Consider the following 21,705-nt stretch of genomic DNA (forward strand, 5'->3'; position numbering starts at 1 on the left):
AAGGAACAACAAACCACATTTATCATACATAAAGGGAATTTGCAACCCAGCCAAATGCAGGACTTGTGTTGTAATAAAAGGCCTGATTCAAATGCATAGCAAATGCCCAGTAAAAGTGGAAGTCAGGGTCCAGTGCCTCTATTTGATTCTGCCTCAGTCTTCGGGCCCTAAACACTAATGACCTGAGAAGTCCGTTACTGACTCCAGGTCCCCAGAGAAGCATATGACAAGCACCCTGCCAGGTGACAGCACACTATTTGTGTCTCTCTGGCCAGCGTGGCTAAGACCTTTCTGCTTTGCTTTAGGTTCTGATGACTCATATCGATAACAGGTTATTCACACCACTCAGGTCACTTTGTCTTGGCTCTTCCAGGTCTAATTGCTGCTCTTAGGAGTCCTCAAGTAACAGCTGATCATAAGACAAACTTCCACACAGAGATTCTTGCATGCCATCAGCACAGATGAGGCATTCCCCTGTCTATCCGAAACCCCCTGAGTATTACAGCTATAAGTGACTTCTGTTAGAAAACTCAGTAGCAGCAATAGAGGAGCACATCTGCCACAGATAGGACAACATGGTACTCTCCATATTCTCCATGTGACGTCTTCCCCTGGAGTCTGACAGTCTGCTGTCTCTGCCTACTGACACCCTGGGATGCTTGGCCAATGCAAGAAGTCCCGGCCCACAGAGGCTCCTCAAGGATGGCACCATGATCGTAAAATAATGTCAGGGCCATGAGAAACTCTGTGCCCAGTCATCCTTCTGGGAGGTGGCTGTCATTCATAAAACATTTTATCACTAGCATTGTCTGTCATTACTTTCCCCTGCAGTAGCACAGAATAATAGGTAGCAATGGCAATGCAGGAGAATAGGTCTGGCTTTGCCAGCAGTAGGGATCCTGGTGGTGGCTGGAAAGAATTGCCAGCTTGTGAAAGCACTTTGAAAATTTAGCCTGCTTTTGACTGAGCTGCTCCCAGCAAAGCACATTGTTTGGCACATATGTTTGGCTTCTCTTATTTACAAGGGCAAAAGAACAAATAAATAAATAATAGAAGTGCATGCAGAAGTCATCAAAACCTGAGAATAGGATGGCAAGTGGGAAACTAGAAGTCTTAATTATGGATCTAAGGTGGAAATCAAATATGCCTCACATCGTGACTTCAATGAACGAATCCCTCTGCAGAGAACCATATCTCAAGAAAGAGAATGAGGTAATGACCACGTGTACAATGGCCACTCAAGGCAGAGAAGAGAGGCAGCACAACTCCATCATCTGGCTGGCTACTAGGTCCTTTCTGCACATGCTCCGCCTCTGCCAGTCTCCTCTCAGCACTCTGTCAGGGTGAACTCAGCTTGTCCATGGCCACAAGTGCCTGCTTCTCTTGTGCTTTTCCCTGTCTCTTATCAGTACTGATTACTTCTTATCAGTACTGATTACTTCTTTTTAACATCAAGTCTTTTATCCTTATGAATGAGACTCCATAATAGTCACTGTATGGAGCTGCTTATGGGTACATATTCTTGGTCTAGTGCGTATATGGAGTATGCATGTTGTGCACAACATGACCAATGTGACTGAAAAACACTTGGTACTATTTTCCCCCAGGAAGAAGCTTCAGGTAGGAGTACTACACAAAGAAAACACACAGGTTAAGGATTTCTTGTGTTTGCTTTGTCTCCAAGTGACAAGGAATGAATTTCTGAGTCTTGGTTATATTGACTAGTTGGGTGAATACGTGAAAGATAGTTGAATCTTCACTAAATTATACTAAAACTTTTCAACAATCATTGACAGAAAAATATAAAAACTCTTCAAAAATTATTAGGTAAAAATATAGCATGTTTTAGGGTTTTAAATAAAATAGGTAATTTTTATATAATTTTTTATATAATTTTATATAGGAATATTTTATATATTCTTTTATCATGCCTCCTGGAATGTTATAGGGAGAACTTGTCTATAAATCCCATATTCCACATGTGAGCATGACTGCTCTTTTTGCAATGCTAACGGAAAAAGTTGAGTTCTAGATGAATACAGATAACCACCAAATCAAAGTACTTTTGATGAAAAAGGCAAAAAACCAGATACAGTGGCAAAATCGTCAGCTTTTCTGGGCTGCTCAATTCCCAAGCAGTCCATGCACAGTTCATCTTTCTCCTGTTACAATTCCCAACTGGAAGGTGCTTTATTCACACCTACAAGCACTGGCTTGAAGCCCAGCATCTTGATGAGCATTCCAATACACAATGAACTCCATGGCTGATGGAACCAAGTTTTAAGAATGACACAGACATGAAGAATCATCTCTGACTTTCCTCCATGACCGCCATAGCCCTCCACAGGAAATTAGAGAGCTATGAACTTGCGATGAGTTTCAGAAGAAATGACCTAAAAATAACCCCAAGCTTTCAATGCTCACCTCCTCATTATGATTCAGTACCATGACTGCAGAGAATGGGAATAAAAAAAGGAAGAAAGAGGCAAAAAAGGAAAAGTCAACCTTGCGGCAAGAAGAAATATATTTTAACTGCATTGTTCAATCTTTGATTTTTCACTCACCCTGAATCTCTCTGAGGTGAGGAAGGTCAGCAAGGACAACATTTGGCAAGTGTCATGAGTATTGAAACAGCAGAATATCCACCGAGTGCCTAGCACCAGGCCTGGCCCCATAATACATCTCTGTAGAAAGAAGGAAACCCATTTGCTTTCCTTAAACCTGTCCTACCACATCATGGTGGATCCAAGTAATCATTTAGACCAAAACTTGTTAGAACCACACCTACAGTTGCTGTTAAATATTATAAGAAGACCTATTAAATATTACACATGAAATAAAAGCTCCATAGAAAGCCAACTACTTGCTCTTGTGGATAATTTCCAGGAAAAGAGAATCAGAAAGGGCTCTGAACCAGGATCAATTGTGGAAAGCTGAAGAAGAAAAAAAATCCACATAAAGAGAAAAAATGCTGAAGTATTGAAGTGGAGTTAATTCTCAAAGAGTCAGTGGTACATTTGGAGAATCATTTGGGGGAGTTGAGCTGCAAGAATAGTATAATCCAGTCCTTTATTTTTTTTTCTTTTTTCAAAAAAGGTACTGTGATTCTTTAAGAATTTTATAGAATGTAATTTGATCACATTCACATACACTATTGCCCCTAACTCCACCCCTACACCATCTTTCTCAACTTTATATCTTTTTTTGACAATAAACTGATGAGGACAATTTGTGCAGCTCATGTCCTCATGGATGGGGCGATCCACTGGAGCACGGTGGGCCTACAAGGAACTATGCTCTTAGAGGAAACAGACTCTCCCTTTCTCCAAAGTTATCAGCTGTGCACAGCTTCTCGGTTGGGGTAGAGATTAAAGAGTTCTTCCTGCCTCCATGCTAGACTGTCAATTGGTTTGATCTTGTGCATTTCTTATGCAGGCAATCACAGCTTCTTGAGTTCTTGAGAGCAATGATCTTGTCATGTTCAAAAGATGTGTTTTACTTTGGTCCCCACCAAACTCTGGCCCTTAAAATCTTTCTGTAATAGTCCTTGACCTTAGTGAGGGTTGATATATATGACTAACTGGAATGTAAAATAACTCATTCAGGCGTTTTTGCTGAGGATTGATATAGATGACTAACTGGAGTTTAAAAGAACTCATTCAGGTTTATGTGTAGGAAATGGACCTTAAAGCAATAGAGTGGAAGTGGGGAGAAGAGGAAGTCAACTAGAGTAACAGTGATTGTAAGATAGACAGATCTATAGGATTTTTTGGAGACATATTTATCCAATCTTGTTGCTAAATGGTATGTGATGGAAGGAAAGAAGAGTCAATGATAGTTTTTATACCTTATTAAAAGCACATGAGAAGCTATTACTGGATCAAGAAGACTGGAGCATTAATGTGTTTCTGAGTTTGTCCTGTCAGTATCATCTATGGTGGGTCTCAGCAATCAGTAGAGCTGAAGCTGTTTGGTTGAGCTCAAACGTCTAGTCCAGGTTTTCTGATTTAATTTCTTCATTCCTCTTTTGTTCCTACTCCTTCTCTGCAAATGTTTACAAAGACAGTCTTCACTTTGGCCTTAGAGCATCATCTAGTCCTAAAATGGTTACCTCTAGCCATACTCTAACTCTACCCTACATAGTCCAACATTTTGGAAAGAGTCATCCATCTCTATCCTCTGATCTTCACATCTTTGTGCTAATTCCTAAGTCTACACATCTCATATCACTTCTCTCATTGGCTGTCCTCAATGGCAGCTTTCATGTCAAAACCAATGGATACATCTTACCATAATCTTTAGATAATACTGATCTTGAACATTTGTTCCTCAGAACCATCTCCATTTTGCCATGGACCACTTATTTTCTCTTCTGCTTTTATCTTTATCTTTCTCATGGGTTTCTCTGTTTCTCCCCTCTCCTCCTAAGGAATTTCACTCATAGCTCACCATCCTTTCTCTTCTCACCAGCAGTTTGAGAGCTGGAGAGCACATAGAATGAAAAGGTACCTTAAGTGTTACTACGGAAAACAGTTCCTCCTATATTTCCAGTAGGAAATTATTCAAATTACTCATGTTCCAAGGTCTCCAACTTAGGGCTTTGATGTTTACCTTATATCATGGGCTTCAGACTCAAAAGTAAACTACATGGTTAAAAATAGTCCATTGGCTATCACATGGGTCATGAACATCTTTGCACACTATAATCAAACAATAAACTTCATACTTTGTTCCTGGAAATAATTTCTTCTGTTATATTCATAAGCATACTTAATAGATTAGCTAGAAATTCAGCTACTTAATCCAGAAACCTAATCAGAAAACATCCCATATCTAATGTAACTAAAATTCTCTACTTTACCTATTCAGTTTCCTATTTCAGTAGCCACATGCTCATGCTAATTCCTTTCCAGATAAATTCTGTCTTTCTCAAGAATTATGTTCTTCTTCAAGAATTATGTTTCTTAGTAACTCAAGTGTATCTTGGGCTCCTGAGATCAGCAGCTGTCCTGGCGGATTCCTCATGCACACTGAATATAGCAGTAGCCAGACACCACTGAAAATTCTTATTTATATATTTATCTGTCTTATTACACTATGAACTCTTCAAAGGAAGGAATGATATTTTGCTCTTGGGATACCTAGAACATTCAGTTCCTGAACTATTCACAGATGCTCAATTCCTCCCTTAAGTCAGCAACCTAAACTGCTATTTAGGAAATTTTTGGAATATAATCTTGGCTTTCCCTCCTTAGGTAGAAAGATGTGATACTCACCTAAGAAGAATCACTAGTCACAAAAAGTTTGCAAAGATGAAGAGACTTCATTTCTTTGTGTTGTTATTGTTTGGTTGTTTTGTTTTCTAACTGCTGGTTTGCTAGAAGGTTTACTTAGTGGAAAGATCGAATATTGATTGAAGTAAAATCTATATTCTCCTTGCCAATAAGACTTTACTCAAGTTTTTATAGAAATGGCCATCTTTGAGAAATTCAAGGTGAATTTCACTAAGGGAATATCAGACAGAATTAACCTGTGATTTCATTGAAAGGCAGTGACTACGTTTCTGCAAATTCTTTTGGGTAAAATAATAACTGGCAATAAATATCATGAAAGAACATTATCTGAGGAAATTTCATTCCTCTCTAACACATTTCTTTTCAGTAGACCCTATCTTTAAGGTTGTCTTTCATAAACATGCATGTGTTAAGAAAAAGTAGACCAATTTCTATTAATATTGTAGAAAGCGTTGCTCTTTGTTCACAGAAACACAGCTTCTAAGAGGTTTCAGTTTTCCATGCTCAAGAGTATCTATTGGCAAGGGAGGCTGGCCCAACTGTGGGTGACATCTAAGATGTGTCACACCAAGTGTCTTTCATCTTTACAATTCTAGCCTAAAAATTCATGCAAATTTAGCATCCTGTCCCATACCTGATTACTTATATTGCCTAAGAGAAGTATTCACCATGCTATATCCATGGGTTTCAGATTTGCAAAGTAAATCTAAGTAGGTTTGAAATTATTAAAAACAAATTGTATCTGTCTATAATACATTTTCATTATTATTCCCTAAAGTTTAAACAATAAAGCAGAATACAATAATTTATAGAGACTCACATAAGAAAGTTTGAACAACTCCAACAACAACAAAAGAATTTCCAATACAAAATGAACCTAAATCTGCTGATCCAAAAAAAATTGTTATTTGGAGCCTTTCTGATTTTGGATGTATGGGTTGAAAATGCTCAATGAATAATGTAGATGCAGTTACCCCAATATCCAATAGACTCTGAAACCTGAAAATTTCTGGCCCCAAGCCTTTCAGAATACATTTGTTCAATATATACACAGAACTATAAGCAATCCAGAAGGGACTTACAGAATATGGTAGGAGGTGCCAGTACAATGCATTTATCATAAGCCACTTGAGCCACCAAGGGTCTGTACTGTAGGACCCTAAAATCCTATGGATAATGAGGGCTTTATACAGACGACCACATTGATTTTGTGGTTTCAGTAGTGTATGTCATTCAGATAGCTTTTGAGGAAATGGTTCAAAATGATCTATCATGTCAAAAGTTCTTTAATGTAATTCTTCCAGTGTTTTCCTTTAAGAATGTGCAGATTGTACATGTCTAGAAATAACAATGTTGAAGCAATTAGTATCAGTTCATCATATGAGGAGACATCTCATTGACTGTCCCATTACTGGTGATACTAGACTAATTACTTAGGTGAGGTATAGCGAGATTTTCCACTACAAATTTACTAGTATCATCTTTATTATTAATAAGCAGATGTGGAAAAAGAATAAATGTAGTGGCACTTCATTTTCATTTTAATAAATAAAGATTGCCTGAAGATCACTGAAGGTAAAACAGCCTCACTTGTAAGCCTTACAGACCAGGAAGTGGTGACACACACCCCTGTAATTCCAGTCGCCAAACTTGTTGCTGTAGAAACCAGGCAGTGCATGCCTTTAATCCCAGTGTCAGTGTCAGCATTACGATTCTCAGTAAATGGCTTAAGGGAATTGCATGTAGCAGGCTGTAAAGTTTGTTAAAGTCTATTATGTCAAAATTGGTTTGAGATAGGTTTTAATGTTGGCCTGTCTCTCCATTTAGCTTGATGACCTAGAACCTGTATTTACCTTCATAGCACTGAGATTATGGAGTACAGGAGATTGAATTTAGAATCTCTTGAATGCTAGACTAGCACTCTATCAATAGAGCAAGACCCTTCACTCTTGATATCTCAAAATGCATAAACAACCCTACTATCCATCTTATCTAGACATTTAACGTAACTATATATTCTCAAATGCCACTGCCAGACATATGCACCTTTCTTCTCCATGTGTACTGCACAGGGTGCTGCTATAGCAGGGACACTGATTCAGTATTGGTCCTGTCTATTTCCCAGCCCTACTCAACACTTGTTGCCTTAGTACCTAGACCCAGTGATACTGCTGCTGGCTTTTAGAAAAAACAGTCCTCTCCAAAATCTTGTATGATACAATTTCAGGGTTTCCCTAGGCTTCCAGGACTAGTTATTTCCTTTCTTACACAACTGCTACATATACAACCTGATGTTTCAGAGCTAGCTTCACAGAGGTCATGTTCCATGTAATTGCACAGGGCTCCATGCATGATTTAATAGACCGCTTTCATGGCCCAAACTCTTAACTTTTAAACACGGAACTTTGTTCTTTGTGCACTGGGGCTCAGAAAGTATGCTCGCAGCTCTGCTTCTGTAGGCCTATGTGGTACCTTTGTGCAACCCTGATACTCATTAGTTTAGGACTTGGCAAGAAAATAGCATCTGCATGGCTTCAGATGGATACAGCTCCATCCCTTGGTGTGCAGCCTAGCTACAGGACTGCAGCTGTACTTCAGCAATCATTCTTCCCATGACTAGATGATTTTACATAGTTTACAACATTATTCAGAGGCTAAGACTCTCACACCCTTCAATAATACCCTTTAAGTTAACATGAGGCTATAGGAAATGATTGACCTTTGGAAGAAAAATATAATATTGTCTCTCTTAACTTATGGACATTTTTTCCATGGAAAGAGAAAATAAGGTTTCAAGCTTTTGTGCAGTTTATACTAGGTATTAAAGACTGGATTCCACAATGGAGGTGTGTGTTGCCAGAGAGTGTTGGAGCAGAGCAGGCAGGGTAAGCTGCTGAGGTCACATATGTAAGTCATAGGCTAACATTGTTATGATGCTTCATCATTTCCTTTCCCCTTTGACCTCTGCTTTACTACAGTGCTCATGATTAGTAGTCAGTTCCAGGCAAGGGAAGCCAAAGATGAGTCTTCCATGTTCTCATTAGCTCTAGGCTCACAAGGAAGTCAGACAGCTGGGCATCATCATCATAAACAATCAACAGGTGCCCTTTCATGAAGAGGTGTCAGGCTTTGCGTGAATAGCATTGCTATCCAAAGAGATATCTACTACAAAGGTGATATATATGGTCTGCAAGAGACTCAGAAGGGAAAAAAAGAGTCAGGTAATAATGTGTTGGAATCTTGAGGCAGTTCATAATCTAAAAAGGGAAATGAATTCACAAATAAAAGTAACTTGGATTTGTAGATATCATGAAAACAGTTCAAAAAATGCTGTAGGAAGAGAGAAAAGACCGGGAAGATAGAGAAGGACACTTGAATTTGTGAAACTTGGAAGCTGTGAACAGTAGAGAACAGGTGTTTTAATGTCCAAATTGGCTTATGAGGCTGGTGAGGTCATCAGGGTTCAGAGATTAGTTAAGCTGGGTTCTATGAATAGAGCAGCAAGTACGATAGTTCTCAGATAAAGATGGAGAGATGCAGCTATGCATGTGCTCCAGGGAGAACAATGAACACAGGCAAAGCAAAGACAAGGAAAGCAAGCCTCACACCTCTGAACATAAGCATTTGCTTCCAAGCATCTAAACCAGTGGTTCTCAACCCTCATAATACTGAGACTCTGTAATATGGTTCCTTATGTTGTGATGAGTCCCAGCCATAAAATTATTTTTGTTAATACTTCATAACTGTAACATTATTACTGTTATGAAAAATAGATGCAAATATCTGATATGCGGGACATCTGATACGTGACCCTTGTGAAAGGTTATTTGATCCCCCAAAAGGGTCACGACTTCCACAGGTTGAGAACCACTGTTCTAAGTAGTATCACTCACTCAGGCGGCAGTACACCTGTAAGGAATTCATGGGAAAAGACAGATAAGAAGATACATCTGAAAAGTGTATGAACATTTGTTTATCCCCATATTTATGCATTTTTTTCAGGCAGGAAGCAGGGGGCACTAGCAGTTCTCAGCATATGAAACTACTTATTTAAACCAGGAAGCTGAGATGCACAATTGAGACAATGTTTTTTACTTTCCTTCAATTTTCTAAAGGAAGCCACACCCCAAAAGCAAGGGGAAACAATCCTGTTTTCACTACAGCCTGTAAGTATAGAGCACCCCATGGCTGCAAATGAGATTTTCCTAATTCCTTCATTCATTCTTGGCACAATTGCATAGATATTTTAGAGACATCTCAAAAAACATTGTATTTACATTTTTTCAGCATGGATCAAATTATGTTTTTTTTTAAATCAACAAAATAGTGGTTTCCTACTGTGTATTCTTCCAAGTGACCAACTTGCTAGAAAAGACTCAAGTAAAACATAGAAATATTTCCTTTAGTTCCCAGTCCCAAATTAGGAAAAGTACTCAAGTGTTAAGAAGGGTTTGCTTGACCAAGGGTTTAATGACACTGGCACATCATCTCAAAAGCAGCTGAAGGAGAGAAAGAAAAACAAGGAAAAAAAAAAGAAAACATTAAGCTGCCAAACGTTCACCCATGAAAATAAACAACTACGAATAATTGAGTATTCTTGGTTTTGACAAAGGTCCAGCAGCAGATGCCACAGCGTGCTGTCTTCTCCCGTCCAGCTGAACCAGACGGATGAGGGAGGGCCTGTGGGAGTTGTTCCCTAGAGACAGACTTCTGCCAGCTTGGTGGCGGTCAATGTAGGCTGGCTTTATTTATCTATTTTTACTTGCCAAAACTCACTTTGGTAACTAGGTCTCAGCTATTTCCAGCCCCCAGTAGTTGATGGCCAGCCAACTTCTCCCTGTTATAACATAGAACGACCATGGGAAAACAGTTCAGAGGGATGGCAGGCACACTGGCTCCCAATACCAAGTGTGTACGCTAGAGCATGACCATGAGGAGGCTCACAACTGACTCATAAATGAAAGAGAGGGGGAAACAACTGTCACGTTCCTCAAGAAAACACTCAAGTGCTCATCACGTTTTCTATTCTGATTCTCAAGGTGCTATTCAGCAGAAGACAACTCAGAGGGCTTAGCAAGAAAAATACCCAATCAATGGACGGACAGAAGGATCTCTGTTGCACTCTGCTAAGTGGCCATCCCCTTTAGTCAAGCTGTCTAACTTTTTGCAACAAGTTGAACGAAGAAGTTTGCCAAATGGGTAAATAAAAACTCGAACAATGTTAAATGAAGGCATTCTCGGCTTTATTATTCAAACTACAGGGCAGAAACTGACCAGCAGAACTCAAGTCTAGGAAGACTATTAGAAATTCCCAATTAGAGACCTTATGGGATTCCAGTATGATTTGAACTGAAATTCCAGTATTGTATAAGGACTACGTTGGCATGATGGTATATGTTGATGCTTTGGGACTTTTGTTCCTAGGCAAGCCATCCCAATGATATCTGTACATTGAATCACCAATCTGTAACAATATGTACAGTTGCCTGGGCCTTCTTCCATAGCCTGATCCAGAAGATCTATTGGAGAAGATACTGTTCTGCATTTGTAAGTTTTACCCGCAAGAGGGTCCATTTTGAAGAACATAAAAGTCATAAAAACCAAGGGAAGATTTTTCTTCCCATTGCTTCCTTGTAAAATCTATCAATCTCTAAGCAACATCATCCAGAGAGCCTCCTGATGTTTTCCAAGAGATTAGTAACCATGATCACATCAAGATGCTCCTGTCAATATGTCCCTCAGCTCAACATCCCAGTTGCCTTGGAGCTTTTGCCCAGTGCAATTTAAAATTTGTTAAATCCTTAATGGCTCATTGGCTCAATGCAGGAAGCCTAAGGAGCTCAGATGTTGAAATAGAAGTGTTTACTGAGTATTATGAAAATGACAGTAAATTGTAAAGTCCCTTCGGATGATGGTTCTCACGCTCATAAACTCCATTCATCCATCAATGATTATTTAGCACATTAAGATGCCTCTATTACTTAAAAAAACCATCTTAAAAAGAAGAAACATGGTAACAATTGTATTTAATTTGCCTATTCATTTATTGAGAATGAAGACGATTCTCATGTGCAATGTGCTATTTGCTAAGAAGTACTTACACGTAAAAGTCAGAACTCTTCTTTCTCAGTCTAATAAAAAAGGTAAATTATTTTTAAAGTGTTTTTCCTGGCAGCAAATAAAACATTCAAGGAAGATCCTGAAGGCACCTCCACATACACATTTGATGCCACTACACTAGTTAAATTTCAATTTACATTTTAATGTGCATTGGTCCCCAAGTCAAATGCAATATTTAATGACAAATCATGTCTTGGCTTGCATAAATAATTTTAAATAAATTAAAGAGCCTCTAACTTGCTACATAGGAAGAAATTAAAAATATGTTGCAAAAACTCTTAGGGAACACATTAAGTAAGTTGTATAATATGGGCTATAATGATATTCTGGCAATTTTTGCCTGAAGAATTATTTTTATATACAAATGAAACTATCATATGAAAAGGACACACATTTTTTCTAAATCTCCAGGGAGAATCCCAAGATTATTATCGGAAAAGGATCTGAGAAGTCTTCAAAGGTCAAATGATTAAAAAGAAAGTGACAGAATGTGACATGCCTTTTCCATTATTAATATTCTCTATTCTTTGCTTCTGTCCTGCTTAGAAGAGCGGCACAGTAAAGGCTAACTTAGAACACTCATTCAATTAAATTCCTCAAAGATCAGCACACATAATAATTCTGGAGAGAATCAGGTATGCCACGAGGCAGAAGTTGATGGTCGAAGACTGTTCTCGGGACCAGCTAGTTTAAATAATTAGTACTCGTGAGTACCATGAAATAGGCACCGATTCACACATGGGGATACTGAGATCCAGGACAAGGAACTATGCTGTCTGCCTGTACAAAACAAAGATGAAGCAGAAGAGAAATTGACATGGAGCAGGGATGCCGAGTCTAGGCTCTTCACTCCTGCAGAACTGCAGACTGCATGAGTCAGAAAGGCAGTGATGACACGTGCAACAATGAGGCCTTTGGAAGAATGAAGTGTAATGGGTACAGTCAAGGCGGTGGGAAATTAGAACAGGTGGTTTTGAAGCATTTTTTGATGAAGTTGATAAACAAAAACATGGAGTTTAAAGAGGCACAAGGCAATCAGGAATTAACTGAGGAAGAATGGAGACAGACACTAGAGGTGGACAGATCAGAGTGACTATATTTGCAATAGTTCAAAGAATAGGTGCCATCTTCTTAGGAGAAGGAAGGTAAGATGAGGGAGAAAAATGAAGCTCAGTAGAAAGAAACTGAGTGAGCCAGTGTTGCAATCTTCCGTGCTGTCTCCTGTACTCTCTTTGGCTTGAGCACTATAGATATATACCTTGCCTTGACTAGTGTTGAATGCAGGGAACACAGACCTGCACTTGTTCTGGGGCAAATAAATGCACACAGACTCCTGCATACTCCCACTCTCAGTTGATCTGCTACTTAAAAGGCCTAAAATATTGGTTGGCTAATTTTAATTAACTAAATAACTATGGGAAAATATTTCCCAAGCCTCTCACACTGAAGATGGCTTATGAGGTGACCTCTTCTGGGTCGATGAGGACCCACATCGCATCCAGGAGCGGCCTCCCAAATCACCAGTATTGTGAAGGTGAAATGCATATTTTAAGAGGAAGATTTCAGTTCTGAGGAAACATAAATGTCTCTGTAAGTATCAGTTCACTCTTACTCTTATTCCCCAAACCATCAACATCTGCTATGAAGAATTCCTTCAGTCCTTACATAAATCCCTCTTGTCCTATATTCTTTATGGCACTCTAAAGAGAGGATTTGAATAAAACAACAATAAGGATGTCTGCATCTGTGTCCTGCTCCTCCCAGCTTGCTGATAGAGGTAGAGTAATGGGAATGGGTGGGATAAGGCCACTTAAAAGGGGACAAGTTTTCGTAGTTGCAAATCATGCTTAGATTATAAAGACATCGATGCTGAAATATGATAGAGTAATCTTGGAATCCCCCAGACAAGCAGTTTCCTTCTTTCTTGTTTCCTCATCATTTTTCAACTATGCTTTTTTTTTCAAACATGGGTCAAACAAATGCAGCTTTAAAACTCATTTACATGTTTTAAGACGTGCCAAGTAAAGATTTAACAGCAGGCTATAAAAATCCCTTAATGTCTTTAATGCCTTATTTTTGCAGACTGGCTGGAAAGTAGAATAAACAGTCATTGCTCAGCTTTCCCCGTGTACACCCCCTGAGCTTCTTCATGAATGGGGAGAAGCAGAGTTCATTTGTGTGGGCTTCTTATTCTCTGGAACACGTTCTCCTGGCATTGTTAAGACACTGGAGCTCTGAAAATTCAGGCAGAATCTCTGAGGCAAACTGATGTGCTGATTGTTGTCTGGAGAAAATGATCAAGCATTTCAAATAATATTTTATTTATTATTTTTTTTAATTTATTTATTTATTAAAGATTTCTGTCTCTTCCCCGCCACCGCCTCCCATTTCCCTCCCCCTCCCCCAATTAAGTCCCCCCCCCAGCCCGAAAAGCAATCAGGGTTCCCTGTCCTGTGGGAAGTCCAAGGAACCCCCACCTCCATCCAGGTCTAGTAAGTTGAGCATCCAAACTGCCTAGGCTCCCACAAAGCCAGTGCGTGCAGTAGGATCAGAAACCCATTGCCATTGTTCTTGAGTTGTCAGTAGACCTCATTGTCCGCTATGTTCAGAGAGTCCGGTTTTATCCCAGGATTTTCCAGACCCAGGCCAGCTGGCCTTGGTGAGTTCCCAATAGAACATCCCCATTGTCTCAGTGTGTGGGTGCACCCCTCACGGTCCTGAGTTCCATGCTCGTGCTCTCTCTCCTTCTGCTCCTGATTTGGACCTTGAGATTTCAGTCCTGTGCTTCAATTTGGGTCTCTGTCTCTGTCTCCTTTCCTCGCTTGCTGAAGGTTAATATTCAGGAGGATGCCTATGTGTTTTTCTTTGGGTTCTCCTTATTTAGCTTCTCTAGGATCACTAATTATAAGCTCAATGTCCAATATTTTGATCAAATAATATTTTAAACACGAAATTGATTGGCGAAAGGAATGTTCATCTTGCTTCCTTCTCATCTACATTCTGCAGAAGCCCAGGGCATCTCCAACAGACTCGTCTACTATATTTACCTCTTGTCCATATTCCTACGCTCCAAGGTCATGCCCAAAGGTACTTACAGGCTATGCGTACAGAAGCTTTCCTACTCTTGGATGTTCCCAGGTGGCTCCATGCCACACATTGGCACCAATAGTCTTCTGGCCCGTGGAAGTCCTCCACCTGCTGCCTGGTGACATTGATGAACACTTCCCGGACCTTCAAGCCTATTGCGGAGACAGAGAACATTAGGTAAGGCCACTGTATTGCTCAATCACAAAGTTAAGGTTAGTCAAACCTTTTCTTTTTAATTAAACAATTCTGTTTTTAATCAAGGAAAGGTTTTAATTACCGCAACAGTAATATATTACTGCTAATTAAATTCCATGAACTGAGTAGGCTGTAAAGTGCATACACAAAGTATTATCAGCCAACGCGTGCCATGCAATAGAATAGCATTCCTCTCACATTAACCTGGTGCTCTCAGTCTCTGTACAAAATACACTATGAGAAATGTATTACCAAAGGTAATGTCTAGAACTTAATCATCTCCACAGACCAAGCTCAGGGACACAGTCCCAGGTCGTTCTTAGAGGGGTTACAGGGCTTTGTAACCAAGGAATGGTCGCTGTAATAGTGTGGCTTGAAGGCAAACGCAGTGTGGGTGAGAGATGGTATAAACAGGCCAAGATTCTGAGAAATGGCCCAAACAGTGCTATTAAAGGTTGAGGACAACAGAGCCAATGGGGCTCAAGACAAATGGAAAGGACATATCAGAAACAGACAAGTTGATAGGAACCAAGGAAAATTCTCAGAGTAGTAGTATTAGTAGACTTGGGGAAGGTGTTGAAACAACAAAAAAGATACACCTGTGAGCTGGGATAAAGCTGAAGACTTTTAATCTTTCTTTTTTTTTTAATTTCTTTCTTTATTTAAGGATTTCTGCCTCCTCCCCACCACCGCCTCCCATTTCCCTCCCCCTACCCCGATCAAGTCCCTCTCCCTCATCAGCTCGAAGAGCAATCAGGGTTCCCTGACCTGTGAGAAGCCCAAGGACCACCCACCTCTATTCAGGTCTAGTAAGGTGAGCATCCAAACTGCCTAAGCTCCCCCAAAGTCAGTACGTGCAGTAGGATCAAAACCCACTGCCATTGTTCTTGAGTTCTCAGTAGTCCTCATTGTCCGCTATGTTCAGAGAGTCCGGTTTTATCCCAAGCTTTTTCAGACCCAGGCCAGCTGGCCTTGGTGAGTTCCCGATAGAACATCCCCATTGTCTCAGTGTGTGGGTGTACCCCTTGTGGTCCTGAGTTCCTTGCTCATGCTCCCTCTCCTTCTGCTCCTGATTTGGACCTTGAGATTTCTGTCCGGTGCTCCAATGTGGGTCTCTGTCTCTGTCTCATTTCATTGCCTGATGAAGGTTAATATTCAGGAGGATGACTATATGTTTGTCTTTGGATTCACCTTCTTATTTAGCTTCTCTAGGAACATGAATTATAAGCTCAATGACCTTTATTTATGGCTAGAAACCAAATATGAGTGAGTACATCCCATGTTCCTGTCATGACACTGTCACTAAGACAAAAAGGCAACCCACTTACTGGGAGAAGATCTTCACCAACCCCGCAATTGACAAAGGTCTGATTTCCAAAATATATAAAGAACTCAAGAAACTAGACCGTAAAAGGCTAATAAACCCAATTATAAAATGGGGCACTGAGCTAACACAAGAAGTTCAAACGGCCAAAAGACACTTAAGGTCACGCTCAACTTCCTTAGCGATCAGGGAAATGCAAATCAAGACAACTTTAAGATACCATCTTACACCTGTCAGAATGGCTAAAATAAAAAACACCAATGATAGCCTTTGCTGGAGAGGTTGTGGAGAAAGGGGTACACTCACCCATTGCTGGTAGGAATGCAAACTTGTGCAACCACTCTGGAAAGCAGTGTGGTGGTTTTTCAGGAAATTCGGGATCAACCTACCCCTGGACCCAGCAATACCACTCTTGGGAATATACCCAAGAGAGGCCCTATCATCCAACAAAAGTATATGCTCAACTATGTTCATAGCAGCATTTTTTGTAATAGCCAGAACCTGGAAACAACCTAGATGCCCTTCAACGGAAGAATGGATGAAGAAAGTATGGAATATATACATATTAGAGTATTACTCAGCAGTAAAAAACAAGGACTTCTTGAATTTTGCATACAAATGGATGGAAATAGAAAACACTATCCTGAGTGAGGTAAGCCAGACTTTTAATCTTTCAATGAGATTTTTATGGATTTTCATTTTCCTTCTAGTCAGTAAAAATACACTTGGTACTTCTAACTTGGGAGTTAAAGTATCTTCATGCTTCTGACCAAGGACTACTCTTTGGGAGGCTTATCCAATCTTCATGGAGTGTCAGGGATGAAAGGGGATATTCCTTCTAGCCAACTTAGTTAACATCAGTTAACTAATGATGAACATGGGGCTATCTTTTGAGGTCATATGCCCTTCTGTCCACAGACACTTGGCTGACACTGGGCTTCATTATAGGAGGACTTAATCTGCAAATCACCAAAGTATGGAAGATGCTCTTCTATCCCAGAGATGTAGACAACCACCCCCCAAAAGACTTAGAGAGACAGTCATCTGTCTACATTCATGGCTTATAGATGGAGGAGCTGGTGGTTATCCCTGCTTTGGCCTTACAAACTAACACTGTGGCTTTTCACAATGAAATGCCTGTCCCTGTACTGAATTTCTTGTTCTTAATTATAGATACAAGACAAACACGTAAAAAAATTGAAGAAAAATTAAATGCCTAATTTGACTTTAAATTAAAAAGGAATCCAGGCAGCAGATGAATTTGCCTTATCTTACTGCATTCTGTTTTGTTATGATTGAGTGTTATCTCTTGAAGGTCTTCTGTTTTCTGAAGGGAAATAGAGACGAAGTAGATTTGGGGAAGAAGGGCGGTGGAGGGAACTGGGAGGAGTAGAGGAAGGGAAACTGTGATCAGGGTGTACTGTATGGGAGAAAAATCTATTTTCAATAATACAAGGAGAGAAAGTAGCAAAAAAAGGAAACCCAAAAACAACCAACCAACCATCCGCCCTGAAATAATTAAAATGCTAAAAAGACTATGGATGGAAGAAGTAGACCACAGTTCTGCCGCTGCTCATGGCAAAGTTTAAATAAGAACGGAGGTGAATTAGTTTCATGGGAAAAAACATTCTCCACACAATCAATTGCATATTACTATTAATATGCAATGAGAGACAGTTATGGACACATAAAGCATTATGTATTATTTCAGGTCAGCTTCCTAAGGTTGGAGGAGGAACGATACAGCACTCATCTCCTTGTCTACTGACAATCCACATTTTCTTCTTGTGGAAAGCTCCTATGAACATTGAATTTTTCTTTTTAAATACTGTGTCCTAAAATCTGTGGATTTCTCCAGAGCAGAGAACCATTAACTAGAGGTGATGTTACTGTTGCATTTTCAGCATCCTTGTACATTGGTAAAGGGTTCAGGGTATAGTTCAAGTGACAGCATTTGCCTACTATGTGACAAGTCCAAGTCTCATTCCAGAAGTGAAAAAAAGAAAACATAGTAGGGCCAGGGCATGGAAATGGAAACATTGCTTAGCAAAGTGGAAAAGAGAGAACAGTAATGAAAAATAAAGCATATTGAAAAACAAAACAAACAAGCAAACAAACAAACAAAAAACCCCAACTGCTTCCTTAGAAATTGGCAAGGAGTGGGCACACCGACTGTTACAGGAAGTGGAAGAGTTGAGAGGAGTAAGGTTAAAGAAGGGGGCTTGCTTACATCTTGTTCTTCATGTCACACAAATGGATAACCTGTTTTGAACATTAAGTAGAGAAGAAAGGATCATACCAATGGCACAGATGAGAGATGGAGCAGTGTTAGTGTGCTATGGCCCTGCTTCCGGGACACTTATTGATACAGAATACATCATACTTCATGAAACAGGCCCCTCACTGCTTGTGGGAATGTAAGTTTGTGCAGCTAATATGGAAATCGGTATGCAGGTTTTGAAAAACACGGAACTGATATATGAACCAGCTAATACCGTCCTGGGTATATACCTGAAGGAATTAAACTCAGCATGCAACGGAGACAGCTATACCTCGTGTTCACTGTGGCACTACTCATAATAGCTGTCATGAAATTAGCTCAGGGAGCCGCCAACAGATGAATAGATAAATAACATGTGCTATATATTCACAATAGGATATTACCTAGCCATTAAGAACAAAATTATGTTATTTATTTATAAGAGAATGGATGGAACCAGAGATCATCATATTAAACAAACTGCCAAACACAACAAAGACAAATAGCAAAGTAGGGGCGGGACTATATCAGGTGAGATGAATAAATGGAAGAAGGGTGATGGGGGTGGAGGTGAGTGGATAGGGTCAAATGACACTATGTGCCTACAAAACAATGTCACGAAGCCCCATTATTTTGTACAAAAATATAGCTAACATTTTAAAGCAACATATAATAAGCTTGAAATGTAAACATGTGGTCAAGCCTCTCTTCCATTCTCCCGTTCTCCATCTTGTGAGTCTCTCTAATCCACCTCAGAATGGCTCAGAAGGGTCACATCTGCAAGTCTGAGAACATGGAGAGCAGACATCCAGACCACCTGTTTGCTAGCCCCCCAACCAAGGATACCCCAAATCTCTTTTAATCAAGGTGGTTAGACATGCAGACATGGAAATGCCTGTCATGAAGGAAGAAATGTACACAGCTAGCAAGAAACGGGCCCAGCATGCCACACTCAGCGACAGAGAGAAGCAAGCACCAGGGCAAACAGAAGGCAGAAGGGAAACTGGACAAGAGCTTTCCTACTTCCAATGAAAAGGAACTGAAAAGGCAGAGTGGTGGAACCTAGGATTGACTAATTTGAGTAATGACAGTGGGTCCTGGTGACACAAGGGTTACCTATCTCATCTCTAGGTGTCACACAGTCCTGGGGTTAGGACTGGGAACACAGGCCTGGAGCACAGGCGCTGTATCAAGGATGGGCATAAAGCCTGCATTGGTTTGCAAACACAGGCACAATCACCAGAGCGGTACCCATAGGATCAGCAAGGCCTGAACCCTGTGTGACCATTACATACAGAGACATTTACACGGTTCTTTGGGGAGAACAAAGAAAAATGCAGTCCTCATCACCACGGAGAGCAGACTTATGTTGCTCTGTTATTTCTTTCATTCTCTGCCATCTTCCATCCAATATTGAGAGGAAATGCCTAAAGTTGTGAATTCAACATCAGCACGGTTCAGCCACTGCTCCACTTTGGATGCTCTTTCAGGGGCCAGAAACAAAGCAAACTCAAGTCAACTGCTGCTGAACACAGTGTAGTCTCCCAATCAGCATCATCAAGGTGGCAGGTCACAAATGACACACACACACACACACACACACACACACACACACACACACATATATCCCACACCCCACATACATACAAATGTATAGGATTTGTCTTGATGAGGCCTCCTTCTAACATGAGGTTTTTGGTTGACCAGACCATTCCTTCTAAGATAATATTAAAAAAAAATCATGATTTCTTTATATCTATGGTGTTTTCCCCACAATAACAAAATAATGGTCCTTTAATAGGGCCTCTTTCTCAAAAAGTAGAACATTCATTATCAAATCTTCAGTTCTTTTATGATATACACACACATATGTGCACATTTACATGCATATATCAATATACATGTATGTGAAGCTGCATCCACACTTGAGAAATGTCTCAGCAAAGCGTCTCTATTTAAGGGAACTGTTCCTACCATCTCCACTGAAGTTCACCCACCTGTGTTGCAAGCAGACCCAGCTATCTACTTTATTTTATCCCCAGAGATGGCAGCTCACGAGATTGTAGGAAACGTTACAGTAGTACAAAAGTTCTACGCTAATAAAAGATGGCATCCCATAAAGAAGTCTAGCACTGTACCTAATAACTTGCATAACTCTTAAGTATGGAAAAAGCCCAATACTTTAAAGTTATTGTGCAAATTATGCCCATCAGCCTTTGCTACGGAGGAGAGGCTCACAGAATGTAAACATATAACTATGGTACTGATATGCTAATAAGCTTTCCAAGCTCTGGGATGGCTTAGTTGCAGATAGACTAATGCTGGTAGCAAATGAATAATCACTCTGCATGTTCTAAACATAACAGAGCAGCACAGAACTTCATCATCTGTCAGCTTTATTTGTTTAAATGAGAAAAATGCTGACAGCAGTTACTGCTCTAATCCCCTTATTTATCAGGTAGGAAAACACTAGTTACTTTTAACAGGTTTAATCCTTCTGCGAGACGCAAAGTTAGAGAATTTCAAACTAATTGAAGGTAGATGTTTCAGAATTCAAGGCAGAGAAATGTACAAGTGAAGAGGGAGGGGGAAAACGGTGAAGAGGAAAGAATCACAATGATTTATATTTGGCAAAATTTCAATAAACGAGCCGGCCACACAGCCATACTGTAAGACCCAAACTTGGTGAGGAGAACATAAAGCACTCGGAGTAGTATTTAACATTCAGAGCCATGCCAACGACAGCCTGGTGCCTACTAACAGCTGTCCTCCTGCCTTTTATCTACAGCTCATTATCACACTTGCACAAAGCTCATCACTAGCATCCTGCCGTGGTTATTGTTGCAGCCAGGGCTTGGATGCACCTGGTGATGGGTGCTGGGAGAGGGATGCGAAACAGTTCCTATGGGCTCACCACCCTCGCAGCTTACCCTCTCTCACTTGATGCTTTCTGGGTTAGGATGCTAAACTTATAATACAGACTAAGCACCTCCCAGAAGGAAGACAGAATCCTTCTCTGTCCTTTAATATGTTTCCAGTTTTCCAAACCACATGCATCTAGCAATTGCCTAGTAATCTTGATTTGAGTGGCAACTTTTCTCCCTATGGGAAACTCTGGACCTGTTTTCTTGGGTCTTTTTAGCCGCATTCCACATACTGTATGCTTTCTTTTCCAGATGGTGATATTTCACAAGTATATGGAATGACTAACCAGGTGAATGATTATTTTGCTTTTTGTAGAAAAAAATCCAAAGGATCATAACAAAACAATTTCATGAGTAATAAGGCTCAGCTCTTAGAGAGAGGAGAGGAACCAGTTCTTCACTAAAGGCACTAGCCTCTGGCGTCCATGAGCTTTCTCTTCTGATCCTCAAGCCCTTAGGGAACTTAGTTCTTCAGACAGACAATTTTTGCTCTGCAGTGGC

General features: G+C 40.1%; 1 protein-coding gene across 8 annotated transcripts in view; it reads right to left on the reverse strand.

Moving 5' to 3' along the window:
• Positions 1–21,705, reverse strand: part of Unc5d (unc-5 netrin receptor D) — a 517,885-nt gene that overhangs the window by 195,348 nt on the left and 300,832 nt on the right. For all 8 annotated transcript variants that reach the window (XM_075986467.1, XM_075986466.1, XM_075986465.1 and 5 more), the window contains exon 3: positions 14,510–14,653. In XM_075986467.1, the coding sequence (XP_075842582.1) occupies positions 14,510–14,653 (144 nt within the window). The remainder of the gene's footprint in view (positions 1–14,509; positions 14,654–21,705) is intronic.

This window comes from Microtus pennsylvanicus, chromosome 9 (genome assembly GCF_037038515.1).
Source record: "Microtus pennsylvanicus isolate mMicPen1 chromosome 9, mMicPen1.hap1, whole genome shotgun sequence".
NCBI classification, from domain to species: Eukaryota; Metazoa; Chordata; class Mammalia; order Rodentia; family Cricetidae; genus Microtus; species Microtus pennsylvanicus.